Below are 24,468 nucleotides of genomic sequence, written 5' to 3'. Positions count from 1 at the left end.
TTTACCTTCAGAATGGCATACCTTCAAAGCCATGTACTCTTTGCATAAAAGGATATGATGAGCTAGTGTTATTCATTATTTCTGCCATACCTATCATAGCTGAGTCTCACTGAAGAACACTGTGTATTGAATAGCTATAGCTATGCAGCTATTCACACTTAGGAATCCAGCAGCTGCAAGCAGTCCTTAACTCAGGGTCACTCTATGTCACACTGTGTAGAATTGAGCTTTGAGGACTCAGGATTTATTAGAGACTGATCTGTCCTTGCAAGGTTTTGATGGTGTATTCTACGTTTGTTATGTTTATCATCACTTTTTAATAGCCTTGAATTCCAAACATGCTTTCAACTGAATTTGTGCCGATACTGCTGTAGAATTAACCCTCTAACAAATCATAAAAACAAAGGACACATCTACATATGAGGCAATTGAAAATTGCTGAAAATTGTGAAAAAATGCACTTTTGGTGTTTTGGGCAGGGAGTGTGGGAGAGAGCTGACAGGTAGAGCTGAGAAACAACAAGATAGATACAAGTGGCACATGGCCAAGATAGTAATGTTAGCTGAAGTAGCTAGCTATCACTCTTAGATTTAGCATTACCTAAAGACTGACTACATTTCTGTGTATACATTTCACATGTAAATGGAATGGCACTGCTGAAGTACATTTATGATTGAAAAAACGATACTGAAGTAAATATATGACTGTAATAGCATTACCGATGTAAATGTATGGTTAGAATATTCTTACAAAGGTAATTTTAAGAATAAATTCTATTTCTGAGTTTAATGTATGACTAAAATACCACTGGTGAGGTAAATGTTTAGTGTCATATTGGTATTATGTAGTTTTGCAATTGCTAAAAAATAAATATATTAGACTATGTAATTTATTCAGCAATAAAGAAAGCCAATATAATAAAAACCTGTGGAAGACATTTGTTCTGTTTAGTTTTGGGGAATCCCTACTCATATTTTATCCCATGGTATTATCCCATTTGCTAAATTAGTATCATCATCTATAATGATTATCTATAGGCTATCTGAAAAATCTAGCTATATGAAAAATCTTCAAACTTGCAACGTATTTGTCTTAGCTAAGGCTACAGATCGAGGCCTTATTTTGCAATTTAGTTCCAAAATTCAGACTTTCACTTTTCAGACACCTTATGCCATATTATGACCTTCATCTCACAAACAATGGCAGATTACAAAAAATTGCCTGGCAACACCCACAGTTCAGAAACCACCTGGCATTTTGTTCACATTTTGAGCACATTGGTAGTGAAGTAGGGTGTAGTTTGTAACAGTAGTTTCTATAATCTGATCAGGCTTAACATCACCATTGTGCAGTACAAGCTTTTGCGACCCCAGTAGTCAGGTTAAGCCATCTCAGGCGTCTTGTGTGTGCATGTGTGTGTGCGTGTGTGAGAGTGTGTGTGTGTGTGTGTGTCCAGCTGATCTTGCTCTGCTCCACATCCTTTCCACAGGCTGCAGCAGGATTAGGCTCAGTCTGGGCCACTTCCCGCTCTACTTGGCTTGTGGCATTAGCAGGTTATACAGAGCATGTTTGAACTGTGGAAAGGAGTAAAACCCCAAAACCCTGAAACATGCCTGTGGAAACCCCTTAGGGGATTAGGATCTCAATATCCACACCTGGGCACCCCTCAGGGAAACTCTGGATGGCCCACTGACCTGTAGCTTAAGTGCTAGATTTGTGTGGAATACTGTACACTGTGGGAATCTACAGCATACTTTGGCATTTTCTGCTCTGTTTGACTATGACTACTAAAAATTGATTTGTTTCAGTTTGTTCTAACGTGTTTTCTATTATTGTATGAGGATGAGATTGGTGGCAGTCATCAAGTTACTTTTTTACAGATTGTAATTTGTTACTTTTTTTAATCCAGAGCCTTATATAATGTACATGGAATGTCCCATGAAAGCTAAATAACCTACTGCACCTAATGTGGATGTAAATTCTGCCAGAGACACTAATCTGTTGGCATGGACAGCATTACATGCTGCACTGTCCACTGTGGATCGAGGAGTGTTAAACACCAGCACAACTCTGAAAATGGAACTCTCATTCAGCTGGTACCCATTGTTAGGCCTTGCTCCAACTTTGATAATACATGTTGTCTTGCCATGAGCATGCTGGACAGAGTTTAACGTTAAAAGAAAAGAACCCCAAAAACCTTTATTCTGAATCTTGAGAATACTCAATTCCTGTCTGAATTCACTATGATCAGGAGGTTTCTAGGTGAAAAACACAGATCATGCTGCCCAACATCAGCAACCAGAGACCAAGAGAACACCACTGGCCTTGCTCTCTCTGGGTAGATGGATGATATTTTCTCTCCTTATCACTTGTGAGATGTTGGTCAGCACAGGCATGAGTTAGCTGATGTGTCAGAACTGAGCTTGCTGGATACCCAGTATTGCTACATCTGTGGCAGTTTGAAAAGAGGTGGTGCAGATTTTGTGGGGCATTTTAGAAACCATGTCGATCTCACCTTCAAAATTAAAGCTTGTTCAGAGTCTCAGGGTGTCTAGTTTGCTAAAGGAAACCAAAGCACACACATTAAACCTGACAAAAACAGCACTTACGGCCTAGTGATTAAGGACAATAGGACTTTATTCTTCAAAATAGAATTGGATTATATGTGATTGAGGGGAAATTGTGTTAAAGGATAAATGAAAATGTGTGATTGGTTTGGAGCCCAGCTGTGTTAGTTTATGCAGGGGGGTAAAAATGTTCTGTACTGTATGATTGGCTTGGGTAAAGTGGTCAAGTGCTGGGAACTGATTGATTTTTCAGGTGTGCTGGGAATAGCTTTTAGCTAGATTTTAACTGTTGAATTGTGTTTTGACCTACTCATCACATGTTATTCTAATAGGTTGTAATTCTAATAGGGTATTGTGACCTTTTGAAGAATTACTGTAGCCATAGACACAGTTTTGACCCCAATGGCTTTACATAGCTCTCTTCTTCTTACAACATGTAGCTGGATATAGTGCAGAATGTAGAAATGTAGAAGAGTGTTTATGAAAGCAGTTATGTTATATTTGCCGCAACTGGTGCATGTTTGTCTGCCTTGTAGGATATAATATTTTTACCAATCCTTACACAGATAGTAAATCAGCCATAACATTAAAACCACCAGTTGATTGTGTAAATCTTTACTGTCCAATCAAAACAGCTCTGACTTCCACATATTTGAAGGTCATTTTAAGGCTACAGTATACTTCTTAACTACAAAATGTTTGCTTGGCTTAGGAGGAAAATGTGACATATTTGTGGAGAGAACAAACAGCCACCGATGTTGTGCAGGGATGTATCTCACCGTGATGCGCACATGTAAGCTGGGTGAACTCTGTGGACTGGCTGGACTAGAACTCTCTGTTCACTTGCTAACTAATATATCTCTTGACAGGTTTCATTGCAAGCAGAGATAATCAGTGTTGTTCACTTCACCTGTCAGTGGTTTTAATGTTATGGCAGCGTTCAGATTATTATTCAGTATGTTAGCTGAGAATAGTAGGATTTGTTTCCAGATGCAGAGTGCTGCTGATAGTACTGCGTGTCTCAGTATGGGACACTCATCCGTGAAAACAGTCGACACATTGGATAACTCACAATTCCCATGGATGTCTTCACTCCTTGCGCTGGGAAAGCCTCTGCATTGCAGAGATCACAAGATTTCCAGTTCACTCGCTTGTGACGAATTGCACTACCTTTTCATTTTCTGCCTCCTAATTTTATAATTCTCCAAAGTGTACTCTTTTTCCTGCTGCTCCTAAAATTTCCAACCTTGAATTATTCCTCTTCTGTTCACAGCGAGAGAAAGAGATAAAGTGATGGAGAGACACACGAGGAGTGAAAGAATGGAAAAAAACAGGCATTTGTTCCAGACCTTAAAGACAACAAAGCATGTTAATGTTCTTGTTTATCTTCATGATCAAACATAATCAGTTTCCCCCCCGGAGATGAAATCTCATCAGACTAATTTCTGGCAATGTAACTTCGCGCGTTTGACAAATTAGACTCGGAGAGCACAGGCAGGGTGAAAGACTGAGAGTAACAAGCAAAGCAGGGGATACGTATCCCTGTTGACAGAATGTTGGATCTTTTCTTCCCCCTCTTTTTGACTTTGTTCTGTTTTTGGTGAGGGCTTTTGGGAGTATTTTTGTGGTTTGATGCATATTAAGGCATGTTGTTTAAAAAAATTATATTGATATAGGTTCAGTATACTTTGTTTCAAAATACTGTATTGATTTTCAAACAGTATCGGTTTTAATATTTAGTTTATATATACAGATTAGTGTCAGACAGTGATTCACTAGATAGCAGTGTTGTACTAAAGTCTTTAAATGCAAGTCAGTTCACTCTGCTACCATTTGACTCAGTTATATCTACTCATACAAGACCAGCCTTCTATCAGTTTGAATGGGGAAAAAGGTCAAGTTACCATTTTAACAACATAGATTAAGTCACTGCTAAAATCTGACAAACCCTGGTGAACAGTTTTTAGCGTTCAGCTCAAACAAGGCCAAGCAATGTGATTTTTTTGGCTTGGTGTGGCAGCTGCCCTTGTGCAGATCTCCACATCCAGGGGGTGGGCTTCCACACTAGCACACTGATCCTCCTCCACTCACTGCATAAGCAGCAAGCTGATTGCTGTTTTTTTAACAGATGCTGGGTTGTGCATTTTGAAAACTCTCCTCAATAATGATGTCTTTGGCTGTACCCATTAGAATGCAATGTTTTAATTTATTTCAATTTTATAAACATAACGTGGACAGTTATTTTTTTTACTAAAATTTGATTAAAACATATGCAATGTATCACCTCACTTACTGTATCACAATAGATATATTGAATTGTAAGCCCTGTATTGTGATTCATATCATATTGCCAAGTCCTTGCCAATACACTGCCCTAATAAAGGAGCAGCTCCAGAAGGCTTAAACACCCTTGGACTTGTGGCGGTTTGTTAACTCTGAAAACCCAGGGGTTGGTGTCTGGGTGGGTTTTGGGTTGGTTGGTTGTTTGGCTGAGCGGATGGATGAGGGTAATGGTGGGAGGGGGGTCCTGCTTTTCAGATGCAGCAGCCAGGTCAGGTGGTCTGGGTTCTGGCATCGAACAAGAAAAGGAAGAATCGGGCGGCCTGTGAAGCGGGACTGCATCGAACAGTCCCCCTTCCAGACAATCGATACAGATCCAGATGCTCTATGAGGGTCTGTGAAGCCATGCGAACGGAAGGGCAGAATCACGTCAGCCGTAAAAACGCATCGCCTGCCAAAGCACGGGAAAAAATACGATAAATATAGTTATCATGTTGCATCTGTCACGGCAAGCCACACGATTCTGAGATGAGGATTCCGGAATGTTCTATTGTTCTCCCCAGGCGAGGGTTCTGGATGGATCCATTGTCTGCATGTGGCTGTTGTGCGGAAGGAGGGACAGGAGGCTGAGAGGAATGTAATGGGATGTGTGTGTGTTAAGGTTTGGGGTGCGTGAGGTGGAGGGTGGGAAGGGAGGGAGTTCAATTGCTCCTCCTGCTTGTTTTTTATTGTCCAAATTGAAGCCGAGCCACTGGAGGCAGTTGGCGGGGTGTGGGCTAGCTCTCATGCATTCACATGAGCACAGACAGGGCAGTCACATACACACACACACACACACACACACACAGCTCCACATCAGCATTCCAGTCCCTGTTCCGGAGACAGCGAGAACGAGTGCCAAATCATGGCCAAACAGACCAACCGAATTGATCTAAAATAGCCCCCATCAGACCTCAGAGAGTCGTCATTAGATTTCAGATAGTTCCCATCATGCTTAACTAACGCTCTGCTGGAACATCACGTCTTCACTTCCCAGAGTTCTTAGCGACTTCCTGTCCATCCTTAACTCCAAAAGCTGTTGAAAATGTCTGTTACGCAGGTTCATTATAGACCTATAGTTGTTTTGTGATCAACAATCACAAAACAATTTAGAACACAACTCATTTTCTTTTTATCTCTTTTCAATCTCTCTCTCTATTCCTCTCTTTCTTTCACATACTCTCTCACTGGTGTCATGCTTTCTTCTCATTATTATTTCTTTCTGTCTCTTCCTCTTTTCTCTCACTGTTTCCTTCTCCTCATTTACTCCTTTTTCTCAGTCTCACATTCTCTTTCTTCTAATACTTCATTTTTTCTCTTTTTTCTCATTCCTCTTGTTCTTCCTTTTTCTTTATCTTTTTTCTTCTCTTACACTTATATTATCCTTGTTTTCTCTCAATATCATACCTCTTTTCTCATCTTCTCTCTTTCCTCTCCTTCTCCATCTTTTCTCTCAATCACACCTTCATTTTCCTCTCTACTTCTTTTCTTTCAATCTGTTTCTCTGTCCTCTCTTTGTTACTTATTTCTATTTATCTCTTTCCTCTTTTTCTTCTTCTTTTCTCTTTTGCTTCATTATTTGTTGCTTTCTTCTTTCATTAATCTCACTGTCTTTTTGTCTTTTCCCACTGTTTCTTATCTTGTGCTCTTTTCTGTCTTTGTTTCTGCCTCTCATTATCTACCTTCCTTAATTTCTCACAATTTTCTCACTATTTCTTTTGGTCATTCCTTTATGCTTCTCTTTCCACTTGCTTATGTTTCTCCTCTCCTTCTTTTTCCAACTGTCTCATTCCTCCTCTCTCTCTCTCTCTCTCTCTCTCTCTCTCTCCCTGTGTGCTCTGGCACTTATCAGCTGAAAAGAGAAACGACTGGCTCAGCCAGTGGGCCAGATTATCCGTCCAAATCTCTCGGCCGACTTCTCTGTTTCACAGGGCCAATCGATGGCTTGGAGCGCCGCAGCGTGATTGATAATGATATTGAGATTGATCGTTTAAATCCTCTCTACCCCCCCTTCAAGTTCAAAGTCCCCAAACAGACCGTACATCAGCACATATACATGCACTCCAGCACCAGCCCAAGAGTGTGTGTGCGTGAGAAGAGAGTGAGAACGAGAGACAGCAGCTTGGCAGGAGCTGCCAATAGATAAGTGAAATAAGGAGGCGAGTGAAAAGAGCTGGTGGTCCCTGAAGTCCCCTGCGCAGGCGGCTAACCCACGGCGGCCACCGAGAGCTCCAGCAGGCATCGGGCTTTAAATTACCCGAGATTGGCTGGTGGCGGGCGCCTTTGGGGAGGCACGGCCTTCGTTAAAGAGGAGGAGGCGGTGAATGGAGGAATGACCCGTGATTTCCTGCAGGAGGGGGAGCAGGACGGAGGCTGGTAATTGCTGAATTGGCTGAGGGAGGAAGACGAGAGGATGGTGCAAATATCTGCTGGAAGAACAGGGATGCAGGAGGGAGCAGAAAGGTGTGGGATAGAGCGAGAGACAAAAAGAGAGCTAGAGAGAGAGATCTGGGTGTATGCACATGATATATAGTGTTGGCGTTTTAATTACAGCGATAACATGGACATTAATTCTCCTTAATTGGACTGCTCTGACCTTCATTCAGGTCATTGAATGTCAGAGTTGTTTTTTTCCCCCTAGTTTTGTTTATGGCTTTATTGACTGAGAGCAATGCATTCTTTTCTTGCGCACACACACACACACGCACACACACAGACAACTATCATAACACAGTAGAGAAGCTCTCAGTCAATGAAGGCAGCGATGTGGCTCCTTACCTATAATGCGTAAAATAGGGATTGTAATAGATATCACTTGGGAGCTCTTGGCCTTTGAAAAACTGTGATCATAGAGCTATTAGTTATCAGCATTAAAGAACACAATTCCATATAGATGGGTCCACATTTTTTCCCAGCTCTCACCTCTGTTGTTATATGTATTATTACTATCTAATTAGTTGCAGATTTTTTTTGTAATTAATCATAATTAATCGCATTTTCCCTTCCTTACAGCTGTCTCTATTATCACCTTTTTTCTGTAGTAATGGATTAAGTTGACCCACACCACTATATTTTACAGGTAGAAGATTTAAAGTAAAAAAAAACAAACAAACAAAAAAACATGCTAATATGTTACCAGGCATAATGTGTGCATTATAACAGGAGGTTGAGGCCAAAACGGATAATATGATTAATTTGTGTTAATGGAAATGTAATTGTAAAAGATTCCAGATTTATTGCGTGCATAACATTACTGTTCCTGTAAATTACCTTCTCCCACACCTCCACAGCGTGAATGAGTAGTTAATTTTCCTCTGCTAAGAATCGCCATGTCCAGTAGGGGTGGACGATATGGCTCTAAAAAAATATCACAATATTTCAGGGTATTTTCGCGATAACGATATACTTGGCGATATAGGAAAACATTAAAAAAAATAATTAATTTCAGGAATATAGTGTAATAGTATGACAGTATAATCATAGTGTGGCAAAATAAATAATATAGCATAAACTAAAATAATCCAGCAAAAATATTGCAGAATATTTTCATGCATATAAACTGCAAACTAAAACAATTATACAATAAATACACTTAAAGTTTCACAGTAAACAATAGACTACTTTTAAGACAGAACATCCCTATTATCACAATATGGATTTTTTATATCATGATATTTCTGTGTCACGATATATTGTATACTATATAATATTGCCCACCCCTAATGTCCAGGTAGTTGCAACAATAAAATTCCAGTCCGCAAAAATCACAGAGCATCTGACTATTAAAGGGAGTGTTAAGTGACATGCTGATTACACCAACAACCCATCCATTTTTAATTAGGAGAAATAGTACATGGCTTTTACACGCTTTAAGTTAAACCATCAATACTTTTCGTGTTGTTATGATAGCAAAGACACACTGACATGCTCTAAGTCAAGATATGCAGTGCGCAGTTGGCAGGCCTTAGAAATTGATAAAATAGGTCCCTCACAATCAAACAAGTAACAGTTTCTCCGTTTTGTTTTATTCACCGTATGTTGACGCATTTTTTTATACAGCTCTGGAAAAAATGAGACCACTTAAAAATTAGTTTCTTTGATTTTACCAAATTGAAAACTTCTGGAATATAATCAAGAGGAAGATGGATGATCACAAGCCATCAAACCAAACTGAACTGCTTGAAGTTTTGCACCAGGAGTGGCATAAATTTATTCAAAAGCAGTGTGTAAGACTGGTAGAGGTGTACATGATGCCAAGATGCATGAAAACTGTGATTAAAAACCAGGGTTATTCCACCAAATATTAATTTCTGAACTAAAACTTTATGAATATGAACTTGTTTTCTTTGCATTATTTGAGGTCTGAAAGCTCTGCATCTTTTTTGATATTTCATATTTTTTCATTTTCTGCAAATAAATGCTCTAAATGACAATATATGGAATTTGAGAGAAATGTTGTCCGTTTATACAATAAAAAACAATTTTATTATATCATTTTACTCAAACATCTACCTATAAATAGCAAAATCAGAGAAACTGATCCACATACTGAAGTGGTCTGTATATATACATATATATATATGTGTGTATGTTTGAGTGTGGTCTCGCTCATCGTTGTGTACCTGTGAGAACTTCTTTCCCCTGCATCTTTCCTAATGTTGAAAGTTTACTTTTGTTCCAGGTGCAATAACAAAAGGCCTTTTAAGTCTGACTGGAAAATCTTTAGGAGAAATTGGCTCCTCTATTGAGGGGCGGCCGTATTGATTCTTGCCCCTGGCTTGCCGTGCTAAAAAGATGGATAGATTTCTTTGAAATGCTCAGAGTGTGAGACTCTAAAGACCATTGTGTGTTCGCACACAGGAGCAAACCTGTTTAATAACATATAGCTTCAGCCGCCACCTTCCTGTAAGCCGTTTATGGAGGCTGAAGGGGGGAGTTGACGGGGACGAATGTGGCAGGCCCAGGAGTCCTTTCTCTCTCTCTTTCTTTTTTCTTTCTTTCTCTGTGAGAAAATAAAATCACTTTAAAGCAGTTCATTCACTGAAACGCACACCTCCCCTTGTCAATTACTGGACTTGTCGTTAACTGTTAGCTTCGCTACATCCACTTATAGTGTCATTATTATACAAGTCACAAATACTCTGACATGCCAGTTGTCATGGGATAGCAGTATGTAAATTGATCATAAAGATTTGCCTCAGAGCAAACCGCTTGAGCATGCTCACACTCATATAAGTTGTGAGGTGCTATCTTGTAAGGTTGAACACTGCGTGTGCCAGTGTGCTTGTGGAGTAGACTGGGACTAATGTGCCGGTCCCATTTTTCCTCTCTCTTTCTTTCTGTGAGAGAAAATGAAATCACTTTATAGCACTTCCTCCTCTGACACTCACACCCCCCCCCCTCTTGTCAATTACCGGACCTGCCGTTAGCTGTTAGCCTCGCTGCCTACCTGATGCCACTTAAAACAGGGAGAAGTCCTTTCTCTCGGGGAAGTGTTGTTCTAGCTAATTACCTCCGTCTTTTAAACACAATATTCGCAAGATTTCAGGAAGTTCTCTTTCGATCGCACCTTAGGGAGGGATGTTGGAGAAATTGAGGGACCCCTATGTTTCTGCTTGTCGATTTGCTTTTTTATCCGAACACAGAGGTGTTCTTAGCAACCTGAAGCTAAGCAGCCATTACCAATAGAACCCAGGGTACAGATTTCAGCTTTGTTACCAGCGTGTAAAGTACTGCTATATATTATAATGGATTTTAATGGAACAAGATGCATTCAGGGACGGCAGACAGCTGGCAGACAGAAAAGGAGAGTGAGGAGATTCATTTGAATGCGTGATTCTTCCCATCCCTTTTGTTTTGATTTGCCAAGCCTGAGTCGGGTCTGTTTGACTCTCCCGGTGGTAAATGGTGAAATAATGCATTGGCATTTCATTTCAAGGACAAAGGAAGCGACTTCGTCTGAAACATGACCTCCATTTGCATGCCCGTACACACGCGCGCCGCTCTCCCGAGATTGAGTTTGAGACACCTGTGCAAAAGACGCGATTCACTATTTACAGCGAAATAATTGTATCAGGGGCTGGGAGTGAAGGAATTAGCCCCAAAGACCTTTTCAGGGGGCCTTGGATGGAGCACAATCAATCAATCAATAACTGCTCCAGCAAATAAGGCCTGCACAAGTGAAAGCAATATAACACTGAACAAACACCTGTTTCATGAGAAGAATACAAATAATTCTATGACTAATAATGGCTAATCATCTTCGGCCTTTTAACTATTCAATTTATTGAAAGTTTTGCATTCACTATTAAGGTCTTTTCTAACACTATTACTATACAAAACCATGTCTAAAGTCATAGGAAAGTATGTAGACTGATCATGGAATATTACATCACAGAACAGCTTGGAAATGCCCACACCTGTGTAAGTTGTGAGGTGGTACCTTACGAGTAAGTTGACGTGAATTATCGCATTGAGTTTGAGCAAGGCATGATTTAAGTTGGTGCCAAGTGGATTGGACATTCCATTTCTAAAGTTGTGATGTTGTAAAGTTGTAATGTTCCTCAAACCACAGCGTCACATGTGTAATGTTAATATATCATAAAAGCATACAGTCTCATGAAGCAGGCCCCTCCCCACAATTTGCATGTAAGAGAAAAATAGCTCTCAGTATGCAATTATGAGGGTTGGCAGTACTTTACAAAATGTTTGTGAAACAGATGGTTTAAATAGACTGGACTAAACGAAAAAGAGTTAAGACAGATCAGCACTCTGGTGATTATTAGGGTTATAACTTTAAGTTCATTACACTCTAGCCGATTAAATTTAAATGAAATAAAGCCCTGAGCAAAACTCATCATGCTTGGTATTAGTATACTGTTTACTACCTCTGAACAAACTGTCTGTTTTTCAGCTGGAAGGTACAAGCTGTACAGGGCTAGGATAGTAATGTTAGTTACTGTTACAAGATACACAAGACTGCTTTTCTCCGTGTAAAGTGTAGTACTTTCAAAATGCTGAACATTACAAACAATGGTTTAGAATTTTTTGTGCAACTGACTTCACGTTTGAAATTATTGTTGTTTTAATCTGGTAAACTAAAAGCTAACTTAACATTTGAACGTTTAATCTACCGTCTTATCTTTCTCTCCATCTCTCTTCTCTTCTTTCCTTGTCTTCCTCATTTTGCGTTTAGTTTTATACGACATTTCATAAATTCTGGTGCAGTAGCAGTATAGAATTGTCAAGCATCTGGCTACAATTGCTTGTACAAAAGAAATTACCTCCACGTTCGATGCAGGAGGTCCTACACACATCCCACTGATCAGTGCAGTGCCCTTTATCTTCAATGAGACATGGCAAAAGTCAGAAGAACATGATACTAGTCCCGTGTCCCATGACATTTGGCAATTTTAGTGTACTTTGGCCCAGTTCCATTCCACTTCTTGGCCCTACTTACTTACCACCACTTAGCAAAATTGTGTTCTCAGTAGCAAGCTAGCTAACTTCCCCATTCCACTTTGAGTGGTGAACCATATGTCAGAGGTTGAAGCATTTAAGGTGGAATGAAAAAAAAATCAAATAAAAGCTCATTTCAGCTCCCCATCACAGGCAAATGAATGAAAGGACAGTAATAATTAATTTCTGCACCACTTGCCCCTTTACTGAAGACATACAGTAAAGTAATAAATTTAACTAGCAGCTGGGTTGCTGAATTTTAGAGCTACACTACTCTCATCACATGCACCCAGCAAGGTCATCTGATGACATATTGGGTGATTGAAGGGTTGTCCCAATTCTTAGGGGGAGGATTTAACCACTTCTTTCTGTAATTCTGTTCAAAGGGGAAGAGTTACACTCAAAAACAAAGGGGGTACAAAAAATAAATGGGATTGGGCCTTTGAGTAGCTTGAACTCAGTTTAAATACTACTCTACCTGTTCAGGTAAGTGGACCTCCAGTATATTATAGTGCAGTGAGCAACTGAGGTAGCTAAATTATCCTACCAGTCTGTATATCAGCAAAAGCAGTTTCAACCACACAGTGTGCCTCTAGATCCTCTCCACAGCACTAAGCCGTAATTATCACTTCTGCGGTGGTGACATTTGTCACAAATTCTCTTTTGCATGCCTTCATTGACTCTCTGCTTAGCTCTCGCCACATATATAAATAATAAACCTGAAGAAATGGCCTTTTTCTGTGTGAGCCCCAGCCCACATGCTGTGAGTGTGTGTGTGTGTGTGTGTGTGTGTGAGAGAGAGAGAGAGAGAGAGAGAGAGTGTGTGTACTGAAGGTCCGGGTGGGGCGGTAGGGTTAGGAGTGGTATGAGTGAGCATGGGTGTTGATGGAAATAAATTCGGCCCCCACGACTCCAGACCCTGGACTTGGAGATTTATGCGCATTTTTGGGAACAAACATACATTTGCAGAGCGCAAACACGGATGATCAATGGGCCGACATTAAGTCAGTGTTTGCTCACACATGCTGTGGGTCTCACACACACACATACTCTCACTCACACACACACAAAAACATGCACGCTAAGGGCCTCACGCTGGCTCCGAGCGCCTCATGTAGGGCAGAATCGGCCTTTGAAAAAATATAAAAGATTAGCGGTGTGTGAAGTATTCAGTAGAGAGCTTTCAATGACAACCCAGGCTCTTCTCAGCGGAGCTGCTGTGTTGGAGGCTGCCAGGGCCCCCGTTTGCTCTGCATTTGTCTTTTTGATGTATGACACTGCATATTAAACAGCATGATAACCTGCTCCTGCTCCCTAGAGCCACATCATTCAGCCTGAAACGCAAGGCTGGCAAACAGCGCACTTACGGAATAGCGCTAAACAAGGAGGTTCCTCGCAGAAAGACTGACACCAGTCGCGTTCTTGGGAGGAGTTATTTTCCCCTCTGGGGCCCAGTTAGGCAATTGAAGTAAACGAAAAGCAACACTACCTACAGCTCGCTGCTTTCGTAATACAAAAGCAGATGGCTCAAATGCTTCTGGGACACCGCACAAATATTAGGTCACGGCGTGCCCCCCTTTTTCATCGTCACCAGAGGTAAAAAAATAAATAAATAAAAAGTGCAAAGTCAGCGCCTTTTTCAGTGGTGCTCTGATTGTGGAGTGAACTAATTGGTAATGGCTGGCACTGCTGCTCACATACTTGGTATGGCTGTCCCTCGTGAAGCCGTCGGAGCATCTGGCCACACAGCTGGGGCGACAGAACCGGCCCAGTGACCTGGCTAAGCTGAACTGGGCCCTCATTAGGATGCAGAATAGGATGTGTTAATGGAGCACTGCTGTCTGACTCTGTTAATTACTGAGTTCTGAGAAATACTGATCAGTAGCACAATTAAGATATCAGTCAATACTTTAAGTCAAGTCACTGAGCTATATTATCAGTACTTGTCTGTTGGTTCAAATGTAAAGCTGCTCATTCAAAGTCTACAAATATACACCAATCAAACATAACATTATGACCACCTCCTTATTTATACATTGATTATATATTTTTCAGCTCATCTGAGCATATAGTGTATAGGACACTTAATAGTTTTGTAATTACATACTTATAGTAGTCCTATATAAGTATTTGCAAACTTTAATATCCTGCTTTCACCTTGTTGTTTAATGGTCATTCTTAGCACTGCAGTGTCATTGGCATGGTGGTAATAGTATTTTAGTAGAGTTTTTTTTTTTTTTTTTGCTGTTATGAGTGGTGAATCAGACAGAGTAGTGCTGCTGGAGTTTTTAAACACTTCAGTGCAGCAACAGCTTCAGAGCTTTTGTCTCTGCCTTTTCTGTATCTATTAGCTGGAGCTGCTAAAGCTAGGAGTGTCTAATAAAGGGGACAGTGAGTAAACACAGTATTTAAAAACCCTAGTGTTTGTGAAAGTTCACGTTTTAATAATATCTTCGGTGTATGTTTTGTTGTTGTTTGTTGAGGAAAGTACCTATTGACAGGGATAAAATATAAAGGCTTCTATTACAGTACTAAAAGAGTTGCGCTAGTTGTATCATCAATCAGATGTCCTCTGTCTCATTTCTACTGTTGATGGAAGCTGCCCGGTGCTACGTTATTATTAACAAAGAATTTGGGAAGCGTTCATCATGATTGGCTGGCTACTTCATGGTGGATAATACATACAGATGGCCTGAATGTGACAATTATCTTTTCAACCAGATGCTCAATTAGTAACTGAACATTTGTGTGCAGACATTTGTTGCCATTTGGAGAGCTGCTGTCCAGCGCTGATTGTATTCACGTAGCATTTCAGAGTGGTGACAGTCTAGAACCTAGGATTAATTCTCTGTTTATGATCTTAGAGGATATTCACAGCCTCTATTTGCAAGTGTTCTTGGATTAGACCATGTCCACTGCAAGAACAAACAAGTGAAAACACACCCAAATTGAATGTTAAATGATTTTAATAGGTCCAGGAAGAGATTTTGACCACAAAAGTGTAAACTAGATGTGTTTTCTATATTCGTAGTAGTATGTCGATATAAAGATTAAAGATGATTTAATTAGAACACATGTATTTTAACAGAGGCAGAAAAAAGACATTAGTGAGAACTCTAACACAAGTCATGATCACACCAAAAATAATATCCAATGAAAACAGAAACTTGGTCAAAAGCTAAAATAACAAACAATTCAGCTAAACAATTAATCTAAACCAGAATAAACCAGATTTCAGGCAGATATTTGATAACAGTGTGACAAAGACAGAGCATGCTCAGTATGCAACTATGAAGGTTTGTCAATACTTCACAAAGCATGTGTGAAACAGGTTTAAATAGACAAGGCTTATTGAGGAACAGTTGATACAGTTCAGTACTCAGGTGCTGATGATTGTAAAAACTGTTTGTAATTGGTTGGTTCTGAGTGTAAAATTGCTGCAAAAACCATAGCAGCTAATACGACCTTGACTTCTGCTTCTCTGAAAGATAATTCATTGTCTAAAATGGTTTTGTTCAATATATGACAATATAATTGTTGTCTTATCCTTGGCAGTGCAGTAATGTGCTTCATATAAGCAAAGTACAATATTAATTGCGAACAAATGTGCACCTGATATTTCTTATTTTTGCACTTAGTCAAACATAAGATACACAACTAACATGGCTGTTTCTTTGCTGGTATTAAAGCCAGGAAAGGTTTTACTCCACATTCTGCACAACAGCAGACCCATTTCGGGCTGTAACCTTTCTTTACGCCTGTTGTCAAAGAGAAAAGCTTCTATTGCTACCTCCACCACTGTCCCTGACAGAGTGCTGAGAGAAAGGAAGATGAGGCCATTCACCTGTGTTATCGCTCTCTCTTTTCACAGACTCTTCCTAAATCTTCTCTTGCTCTCAGAGCAGACAAGAGACTCGAATACATCAGCAGACAACAGTGAGCGCATGAATATGGAAGCAGACAATAGGAGGTATCAATCAGCAATCAGCTAACAGCCTGCCTTTAGAACCCAGCCAAAACACAAACTGTAAGGGTGTGAAAGCTCAGGCCTAGACAAAGGTGCAAATGATCTCAAGGTAATGATTTTAAACATATGCAAGAGCGTGCACACACACGCATTCACATACGCACACATTCACAGATACACAAACGTAGACACAAATACCTTCAGTCTCATTGAATCCACACACCACACAGTAGAATGCCATTAGTTGGAGAGACAGGGCAGGTGTTAATGATGCTGTGTGGTGTTGTATGTGTGTGTATGTGTGTGTGAGTGTGTATGAGAGCAGACTAGGGCTCATTTGCAGATTCATTTGGCCGTTTGCTGTAAATGTCATCTCTAAGATGAAGGCAGAAAAACAAAGAGCACAGTTCATGCACAGACACACATACACAGAGCAACACACAAATGCACACACACACACACACACACACAACCACACGTATGCTGCAGCAGCCGTTATGCTTCAGAGGTGATGATGGATCGGGCCTGGCATGCTGGTACGCACTGGAGGGGCAAAAGCTCCACTTTTTGGGTTGATGTGTGCATTATTTTGAATATATGAGTGTGTCTGTGTGTGTGTACATACCTCGCACAAGCAAGGCTAAGACTAAGAGGTGCACATGCTTATGTTGCTGCTTCTGCGCAGATTTATTATGAGCATGTGCATGGCTTCTTAAAATATTGATGCATTTCACCTTTATTTTCCATTTGCTCCGGAGTGTGCGTCATTTTTCGGCTCTGTCTTAAGGTCATTCAGAATGCACTTAGCGCAAATCTGCAATGGGGGAAAAAGCCTTTCCCTGGACTCTTAAGTGACGCGGTTAAAACCATGGCAATAATCATATCCCTGCACCTGCTCTCGCCTGCGTGTTTATGGTTTAAGATGCACTCCTGTAATGGCCCATCATGGTGGTTTAGCAACAAGCCGTCAAGTGCACAGTTTAAGCCCAGCTCAGCCTTTAAAAGCATTTTTTAAACAGAGAATGTCAATTACAGTAAACCCGTTACAAGTCTTTGTATGTGGCAGCGAAATCAGTCATAATATATGCATGACGGTTAAAGACCACCAAGTCATTTTCTAGTTAAACCTGTATTAAACTCTTTGTGGTAAACAAGTAATAAGATTATGCAGAAATGCATGTCTTTTATATAGATATAAATTATACACTGGTTAATATTATGACCACCTTCTTGTTTCTACATCCATTGTCCATTTTTTCACTGAGATTCTCTGAGCATTTTGCAGTTCTTTATACAGACTTTAGTTTATCTTGTCTGTCTTTTATTCTGCATGGTTTACTATCTTTCTTTCATCCTGTTTTTAATAGACAGGACCACCACAGCGCAGCTATTATTATTTGGGTGGTGGATCATTATTCTCAGCACTGCACTAACATTGCAGATTGATATGGTGGTGGTGTGTTAGTAGTGTGAGTTGTGCTGGTACGAGTCAGTGGACCGGACACAGCAGTTCTGCTGGAGTTTTTAAACACTGTGTTTAATTACTCACTGTCCTTCACTCTATTGCACACTCCTACTTACAGCTGCTCCACCTTGTAGATACAGAGTCAGAGACAGAAGCTCTGAATCTGTTGCTGCACAGTTTGTGTTGGTCATTTCCTAGTCCTTCATCATTGCCCCCAGGACACTGCTCACAGGACACTGCTGTGATTTCTGATAGAGTCACTTGTAATTGGACAAGTAATGGATAATTCTAGCCAGACACGACTGGTTACGATTATTACCTCTTACCTGCATAACTGTTGTGGAATGATGGTGGTAATCATCCGACATCCTGACCCCACTATTGCTATTGTCATTGTATGTGATCAATCAAATCCTGACAGCAATTTGCAGTAAATAACTTTTTACCAATAAAAAAACAGAATAAACTTCTTTCATTTTGGTAGAAACTTTCAATGAGCAGGTGTCCCAGTACTTTTGTCGGTTAGTTAAAACAGCATAGTCAAGCAGAAATTGCTTAATCTTAAGTGAGATACATTGAAATAATCCACCAAATGAGAATAAACTGAATAACACAGCTGTCCCTATGGAACAGATCCAAATTCATCACTTTGTCTCACTTTAGGTTTGTAGCCGTCCGACTCGTGCCATTTCCCTTTGTCTTCTCTGCTTGTTTTAAGTGTTATTAAAATAATGCTGTACTATTTACTATGACATGCATATTCTATGTGTGTGTGTTCTTGCGTGTGGGCAGTTCTGAACTCCGTCAGCCTGTCGAGTTTCTGCAGCTGTGTGTTTGCGTGTGTGTTTGTGTGTATGTGAGTGCATCCCGCGGGAAGGATTAGGATAGATGAGAGCTAAACGCGAGATGATCGGCGAGGGAAGTTTGGTCACATGCTGGTGCGAAAATGAATCAAATTTATGCCCGATGGCGCGGCAGGAGCACGGCGCTTAACGATGATGGAGTTTGGACACTTCATTTCTGTCATTGTGGAATTGGCCTGCCGAGCGCCTAATGATGGTAATATATGTTGCTGTGCATCTGGCGCACCCATCCCTCTCTCCATCTCACTTAAAGCCACTCTCATTGTTTGGCATATTGCATTATGAACGCCAGGATTAGAGGAAGGAAAGAGGCGGCGGTGGAGGGAGGGGAAAAAAGAGATGTGTGGGGGGGGACATAATTTATGTGTTCATTCATTTGCGGGACGAGTTAATGGAAAATGCTACAGCGATCTAAATTCCTTTCTCTTTTGTCACAGGCGATTGCAGCTTCGAGAAGCCGTTCACCGCGTGTGGCTACAGCCAGGGACGAGATGACGACCTTGACTGGGAGCAGGCCAACACCAAAGAAAAGCCTTCAGCAAACCAATGGATGCCTCCTGGTGAGCCAAATATACACACATATACCCATGTACACACATCACATATAAAGTGCTGGGTGGTGTTGATAGCATTTTTTAAATATCACAAGCAAGTATATATCACAGTGCTGTGCCATTTGTTGATATTAAGTTTGAAGTAATAATAAAACAAAATCAATAACCAATTTTTTTAGCCTTGTACAATCACTCTGTAAAAAGAATAACTAACAATCCTGACAATACAGTTTTGTTCAAAAAGCCCCGCAGCACTGACCAAGTGGTAAATACTGTATTGTTTTTTAAGTGCCAAAAAGTAATTGCAAAAACAATAAATACTGTTTTTTTTTTTTGCAAAAAGATATTTGTTCAATAATTTGGCTTGTTTTGCTTAACAGCATATTTAAGATATATCTTCAAATTTCCACTCAGTGGATTATTCAAAAATGTATTTGAGTTCTTAGTGGTTTTGAGGTATTTTTTAGTCATTGTTTAAATTTTTCACAATAGAAGGCCTTTTCAACCATTTTGAGTAGTATATATGAAGTTCCTTTGGAGAGATTGCTCAGTTTTTCAGATCCATGACTTCCACAGTCCCCCTTAATTGCCATCTCTTTACATTGCCAAATGCTCAGTATGTACAAATGATTGTTTTAGGAGATTGTGATATGTTGCTAGTCCCTTGCTAAAATATTAAAACTACACTCATACCACATATCATGGGACAGGAATTAAAATCATGTTTCATGTCTTTTGCCATGTCCCATGAGGCCAAATGAGTGCTGCACTAACCTGCAGGATATGTGTGTGGGGTGATTTCTGCCAGAGTTGCTTGTTTGTTTGCATTGAGAGTACTAGCCAGACACTGCCAGTAATGTGTATTTCTGGTGTACTTGTGACACTTTTGATTGAGAGCTTACGTTACCTTGCTATAATCACTGGACGGCGTTCAGCTTTACTCACAGGATAACAACTCACAACTTATACAAGTATGGACGTTCCAAGTCGTCCCCTTTATGATCAATTTATCTACTGATATTTAATGTCATTTGGCATGTCAGTGTATAATACTTTTTGTAGTAGTACATGATTTAAAATGCATCTTGATTAAGTAGCCAAAAAAGGCTTTTTTCAATTTTCAATTTTTATTTTTTTTAAATGTTAGGTTTTTGTTTATTTATATAAAGGCGTATAATGCAAAGTAAGTTTAGGTATTTCTTATCAAGCATAGCAATTCCCCCTAGGCCAAAGTCATCCAGACACAACTGGTGTCCTAAGCCTTGACCTAAAGATCTGAATATTGCTTCATTATGCTTGCTGGGTCTTCATGAAGTGGTGCTGAGAGAAAGTTTTTGGCAAACAAAGCCAGCTGTCATTAAAAGATCTGTTAGAGCGAATATAATTTGCATCATATTGCTTTAGTTACAGGTCTGCAAAATGCAGCAGTGTTGTTAAGCTCACCTGCTGGAGATGGAAAGTAAGAAAAAAGAAATGGAAAAAACAAGCAACACAATAACCACATCTGTCACTGTTTCTCACCCAGTAATGGTACAGTTCTGACGGCAGATACAGAGGCATCGATGTCCTTTAAGTGAGAATGCTGGTGCTAATATGGTAGCTCTCACATCTCACATCAGTCTTTTGATAGGATAAAAAAAAAATGTTGTGTAATACGCACTGACATGTCATGTCATGAGACTTTGGACCAGTATTTTGTCCCATGCATTGACCTGCAGTATATGAGTGTAGGGACTCCTGCATTAATGTGGATGTGATCTTTTCGCATGGACAGTTCTTGCAAGATGCCACCGTTCACAATCATTACAAACCACTGCACTGTCCATAGTGGGTTGTATTGATTGTCTTCTATATGTATTCACAGTACACATGATACTGCAAAACATAAAGAATGTTAAATGCCTTCAGTGTTAAACCTTGGAAATGGAAGATTCAATCCAGCTGGCACCCACAATCAGACCTCGTTTCAGCTCACAAGCATTCATTAAAGTCAGTCCGCTAAGCCTTGTGCATGCTGGCCAGTGTTTGGTCTCACTTACAAGATAACACCTCACAACTTATACAGGTGTGAGCATTCCCAAGTCCATCCCTTAAGGTAACACTATTTGATCATTTTACATTCTGCTGTCCCATGACTTTTTCTGTGGCATTTTAGTGTACATTTTTATATAAAATTAAGAAATTTATTCTCTATTATATCTAAACCATGTTTTTTTCACCAATTGCTTCATTGCAGAAAGTCATTAGAGTGCCTAAGACAATTTAGCAGTTATGCTTCTCTATTTCTCTCTGTCTTTCGCACTCTCTTTTACACTCTTGTCTCCCTCCTTCAAACCCTCCCGTTCTCTCTCACAGTCTCTGTCTCTCTTTCTCTTTAATGTTGCATTGATCGCTTTTCATTTGATTCGGGACGAGCAAGGATGGCTGGCTCAGACTCGGCTGCTTCAACGGAATTAAACAAGTGGAGAAAGTGTTTTTTTCCCCCACATTGTAACAAGGCTAGGAGGATAGGGCTCTAAACGAATAGATATTGTTTTTTTTTTCTCTTAAATCTGATTCCTAATCACACACATGCTGCATCATAGATAGATAGCATCCCTCTCTCTCTCTCTCTCTCTCTCTCTCTCTTGTGCGCGCTCTGACTGACAGTGGGAGTCACTTTAGCAGTAGATGCAAAATATAACAAGAGGCCTACACTAATTTCTCTTTGATTGCTTGTTGCTTTGTGAAGCTGTTAGCGTGTGTCCATAAGTCTGCCTGTTTGTTTGCCTGTATTTGTGTCTGCTGCTAAGTGTGATTACAGGTGAGGAGAAATGGCCTGCCAAGTGAAGCCCCTTTACTTCCCTTGGTGGAACTGGTATTTATGGATGTATGTATGTGTGCAGATCCAGCTAAAATGCCATCCATTGCCCAGCGCTGATTTAAAAAAATGGACACTTACGACTTTATGTACATCCTATAAATCATCTTCAAGCAGAGCCATCACCCAGTCAGAATATAGGTGAAATGTAGGTTCATTTTCAGCTGCTTTAAATCCAAAAGCTCAAACAGTTAGAGATAAAGAATGAAGAGAGATTATTAGAGAAATTACTTAGATAGAGAGACGGAGGAGTGGAAGACAAACAAGACTACAGTTATAATAGCAATAAACCTAATCCACTAGAGTTCCCACAATACTTTACAAACCCAATGCCTTACAACTCCAGGATTCTGGGTGACATGTGCACTTGTAAAATTATTATATTTACCTCTATAGTGCCACATACCACATATTCTGTGTGCAAGATCAGGCCACTGATTGATAAATAGATAATGGAACTGATAGAATAAACAATGGGAGTCACTTTATCAGTAGTTATAGTTTTTAATAAGAGTTCTGCACTTATTTTAATTAATTTCTGTGATTTCTCTCTACGTTGTGGAGCTGTTAGAGTTTGTCTGTAAGTCTGCCTGTTTGTTTGTTTGCCTGTATTTTTGTCTGCTGAATCACTGTGTGTGATTACAGATCAGGAGAAATGGCCTGCCAAGTGAAGCTCCTTTACTTCCCTTGGTGGAATTGCTCTGTATGTGTGTGTGTGTGCGTCCAGCTAAAATGCCATCCGTTGCCCAGCTCTGACCTACAAATTGACACTTACAGCTCAGCCCTATATAACATCTTCTAGCAGAGCCATCACCCAGGAGCGGTCATTTGCATGAGAATGCGATTACACCAGCCCCTCTGGGTCCTCTCTTTCGCCAGGCAAGTGGGGTCGCCTTCTTCCCCCGGTGCCTCTTGAATTTTGTAGGTAATTAGTAGTTTCTGGCTTTGGCACTCTCTGCCTGTGCCCTCAGTGGCAGTCAAGGCCCTAATCTCCCCTTCAGGACATCACAGAGGGAGATGAAAACATATCTCTCACTCTCTCTATCTGTCACACTTTCTGAGTGGACAATATAATGGACAAAGAGAATGAGAGGGAGCCAGAGAAATAGCCACTTTGTTGTCTGCAAGGTCTGGTAGTTGGCAGCTTAAATCATAAAAGTTGCGGTTGTTTTCGTAAAGGTGTTAGGGTACAAAAAAGTCATGGTTCACTTCACATATTAGTTTGGAACTTAAGCTACAATACAAGTACGGTACAACATTTAAACAAACATTTTCTCAAATTACGCAGTTATTACCATATTAAATCACATCTGAAGTACTAAATACAACATGCAGTTTCTTTACTGAAGCAGTAAAGGGTAAGTAAACTTGAGCAAATTTAGTGCGCTTCCACACACATGCCCTAAAATACGGATACACCGCCCTTTTATTCGATCAAGGTGGAATAAGTTGGAATTAGATGTTTAAGCCAGAATATCGGGTAAATAATTGTTTATGTTTGGTCATTTTAAATACAAAGCAGAGAACATTAAGAGATAAGAAATAAAGACAGTGTTAATAAGGGTCACTCTCTGTACATTCGGCAGCAATGTAGAGTCGAGAGAGAAATCGAGGACGATGGGGGAGACAAACAAGATTATAGCCTATAGCTCAAGGTTTTTGTGAGGTGTGTGAAATTACTGTATTTGCCCTTATAGTGCATACCACTTTATAAAATGAACAATAAGTGTAGAAACAAGTAGTAGTAGGTAGTGTTAAAGTTATAATGGATTAATGTATACACATGTGCACTAGTGCTATTACATTTTAAAGAACTTATGTATTCTTCTTCTTCTTCTTCTTCTTCTTCTTCTTATTATTATTATTATTATATAGTAAACATAAGTGACAAATCCAGACTTCTGAAGGTTAACCGTTGTTTGTACCTTTTCCTCAAATCTGCACCATGAGTTGACATGAGTCATAAGCAACAGAGGCAGCCGCAGACGTGCGCCCACATGGGCACATACGCATACAAAGACAAACAGACTTCATTTAGTCAGTTTTGGGGAGCATATTGACCATATTGCTACAAATTATAAACAACGCACATGCTCACAAATTCCAACTCATCGTTATGTGTTTGTGTGTAATGTGGTGTGCTGTCTTAAATAAGCATCGCTCAGATACCCTCATACACACTCGCTCATGAACACAGGCACACAAGCCTTCCCCACCAGTGCGATTAGTCACCAGTGCCAGCCTGTACCCGTCTGGCCTCGCCATGACTAGCTTCTGAATCACACAAGCCCCTCCGCTGTCAACCACGGCAATTACCGCTCGAGCAGAAGGCTCCGGAAGCCCCGGGTCCTTCTGTTTGCCCAACACGGCCGCACTCGGGAGCGTGATGGGCTAAAAGTTTAACGGGCCCTGGAG

The 24,468-nt window shown here is 40.2% G+C and overlaps 1 protein-coding gene across 5 annotated transcripts in view; it reads left to right on the top strand.

Annotated features, from left to right (window-relative positions):
• The window catches only part of LOC103037335 (receptor-type tyrosine-protein phosphatase mu), a 255,198-nt gene that overhangs the window by 45,193 nt on the left and 185,537 nt on the right, over positions 1–24,468 (top strand). For 4 of the 5 annotated variants that reach the window (XM_022678937.2, XM_049478835.1, XM_022678936.2 and 1 more), the window contains exon 2: positions 19,077–19,199. In XM_022678937.2, the coding sequence (XP_022534658.1) occupies positions 19,077–19,199 (123 nt within the window). Of the gene's footprint in view, positions 1–16,215; positions 16,421–19,076; positions 19,200–24,468 lie in introns of all 5 variants that reach the window. The other variant, XM_049478836.1, reaches the window with a different exon arrangement.

This window comes from Astyanax mexicanus, chromosome 4, assembly GCF_023375975.1.
Source record: "Astyanax mexicanus isolate ESR-SI-001 chromosome 4, AstMex3_surface, whole genome shotgun sequence".
NCBI lineage: Eukaryota > Metazoa > Chordata > Actinopteri > Characiformes > Acestrorhamphidae > Astyanax > Astyanax mexicanus.
Note: the sequence above shows the minus strand (reverse complement) of the source record. Positions and strands in the feature narration are given on the sequence as shown.